The 1,624-nt window shown below is 69.6% G+C and overlaps 1 protein-coding gene across 1 annotated transcript in view; it reads left to right on the top strand.

Annotated features, from left to right (window-relative positions):
- Positions 1-1,624, top strand: part of SLC39A5 (solute carrier family 39 member 5) — an 8,047-nt gene that overhangs the window by 1,417 nt on the left and 5,006 nt on the right. The window contains exons 2-3 of the mRNA XM_057388580.1: positions 566-740; positions 1,453-1,622. Of these exons, the coding sequence (XP_057244563.1) occupies positions 566-740; positions 1,453-1,622 (345 nt within the window). The remainder of the gene's footprint in view (positions 1-565; positions 741-1,452; positions 1,623-1,624) is intronic.

The raw sequence follows: 1,624 nt of genomic DNA, 5'->3' as shown, positions 1-1,624 counted from the left end.
GGACACCCGCACCACGACGTGAGTGCCACACGGGGACACCAACGGGACACGGGAGGGACAGGGGGACACGGGGACACGGGTGGGGACACGGGAGGGGACACGGGAACGTGAGTGGAACACGGGGACATGAACGGGGACACGGGGACACGAGTGGGGACACGGAGCACGGGGACACGGGGACACGGGTGGGAACACGGGGGACATAATTGGGGACACGGGAACACGGGAGGGGACACGGGGACATGAGCAGGGACACGAGGACACGAGTGGGGACACAGGGACATGAGTGGGGGTGAAGGGACACGAGTGGGGACACGGGAGGGGACACGAGTGGGGACACGGGGACACAAGTGGCGACGCGGGGGTGGCGCGGTCCCGCTCCGGTGTCGCCTTCTAGGAGTCCCGGCCGTCCCCCGCGACACCCGGTCCCCCCCTCTCCCCGGTCCCCGGTCTCTCCCAGTCCCCTCACCGTGTCCCCTGTCCCCTGACCGTGTCCCCTGTCTGTCCCCGCAGTGTCTCACCGTGTCCCCTGTCCCCTGACCGTGTCCCCTGTCTGTCCCCGCAGTGTCTCAACGTGTCGCAGCTGCTGGGCACGTTCGGCCTGGGCTCGGTGTCGCCGCTGACCCCGGAGCAGTTCACGCTGCTGTGCCCGGCGCTGCTCTACCAGATCGACAGCCGCGTGTGCATCCGCCACCGCGACGAGGTGACASCGCCAGCCCCGGCGGTGGCCCTGTGGCCAGGTAACGCCAGCACGGGGGTCCTTCCCGGTCCCCCGGCCCTGGAGCCCCGTTCTGGGTGGCCCCAGATGGGTCCTGCATCGCTGTGGTGGTCCCCGTGTCCCCACCATGTCCCCTCCATGTCCCCACCATGTCCCCTCCATGCCCCATGTCCGCTGAGCCCCTGGTCCCCTCTGCCGGATCCCGTGTCCCCATCCATGTCCCCATTCCTGTCCCCATCCCTGTCCCATCCCCGTCCCTTCCATGTCCCCTGAGCCCGTGGTCCCCCTCTGCCAGACACTTTGTCCTCATCCATGTCCCCTCCATGTCCCCTCCATGTCCCTGTCCCTGTCCCATCCCTGTCCTCCTGAGCCCCTGGCCCCCTCTGTGGGACCCTTTGTCCCCATCCCTGTCCCCTCTGGGGTCCCCATTCCCCCATCCCTGGGATCCCCATCCCTCGGGACCCCATTCCCTGTGCCCCTGACCTCTTGGATCATTCCCCTGCCCCTCCGGCCATGTCCCTGACCCCTCTGACCGTGCCCACTGACCCTGCCCCTCCCCGCAGCGCTGGCCTGGGGGCTAGTGGCCGTGCTGGCCATGAGCCTCCCGTCCGGCCTGGGGTCCCCATTCCCACATCCCCGGGGTCCCCATCTCTCAGGTCTCCATTCCCTGTGCCCACTGACCCGTCGGACATGCCCCTGACCCCTCTGACCATTCCCCTGACCCCTCCCCGCAGCGCTGGCCTGGGGGCTAGTGGCCGTGCTGGCCGTGAGCCTCCCGTCCGGCCTGGCCGTGCTGCTGCTGCCGCTGCTGAGCCGCCGCTCGTTCCGCTCGCTGCTCGCCTTCCTGGTGGCGCTGGCCGTGGGGACACTGTGCGGGGACGCCCTGCTGCACCTCTGGCCGCACGT

The sequence above is a fragment of the Malurus melanocephalus genome, unplaced genomic scaffold, assembly GCF_030028575.1.
Source record: "Malurus melanocephalus ecotype Western Australia unplaced genomic scaffold, MMel_1.1 scaffold_2131, whole genome shotgun sequence".
In the NCBI taxonomy this organism is placed as follows: Eukaryota; Metazoa; Chordata; class Aves; order Passeriformes; family Maluridae; genus Malurus; species Malurus melanocephalus.
Note: the sequence above shows the minus strand (reverse complement) of the source record. Positions and strands in the feature narration are given on the sequence as shown.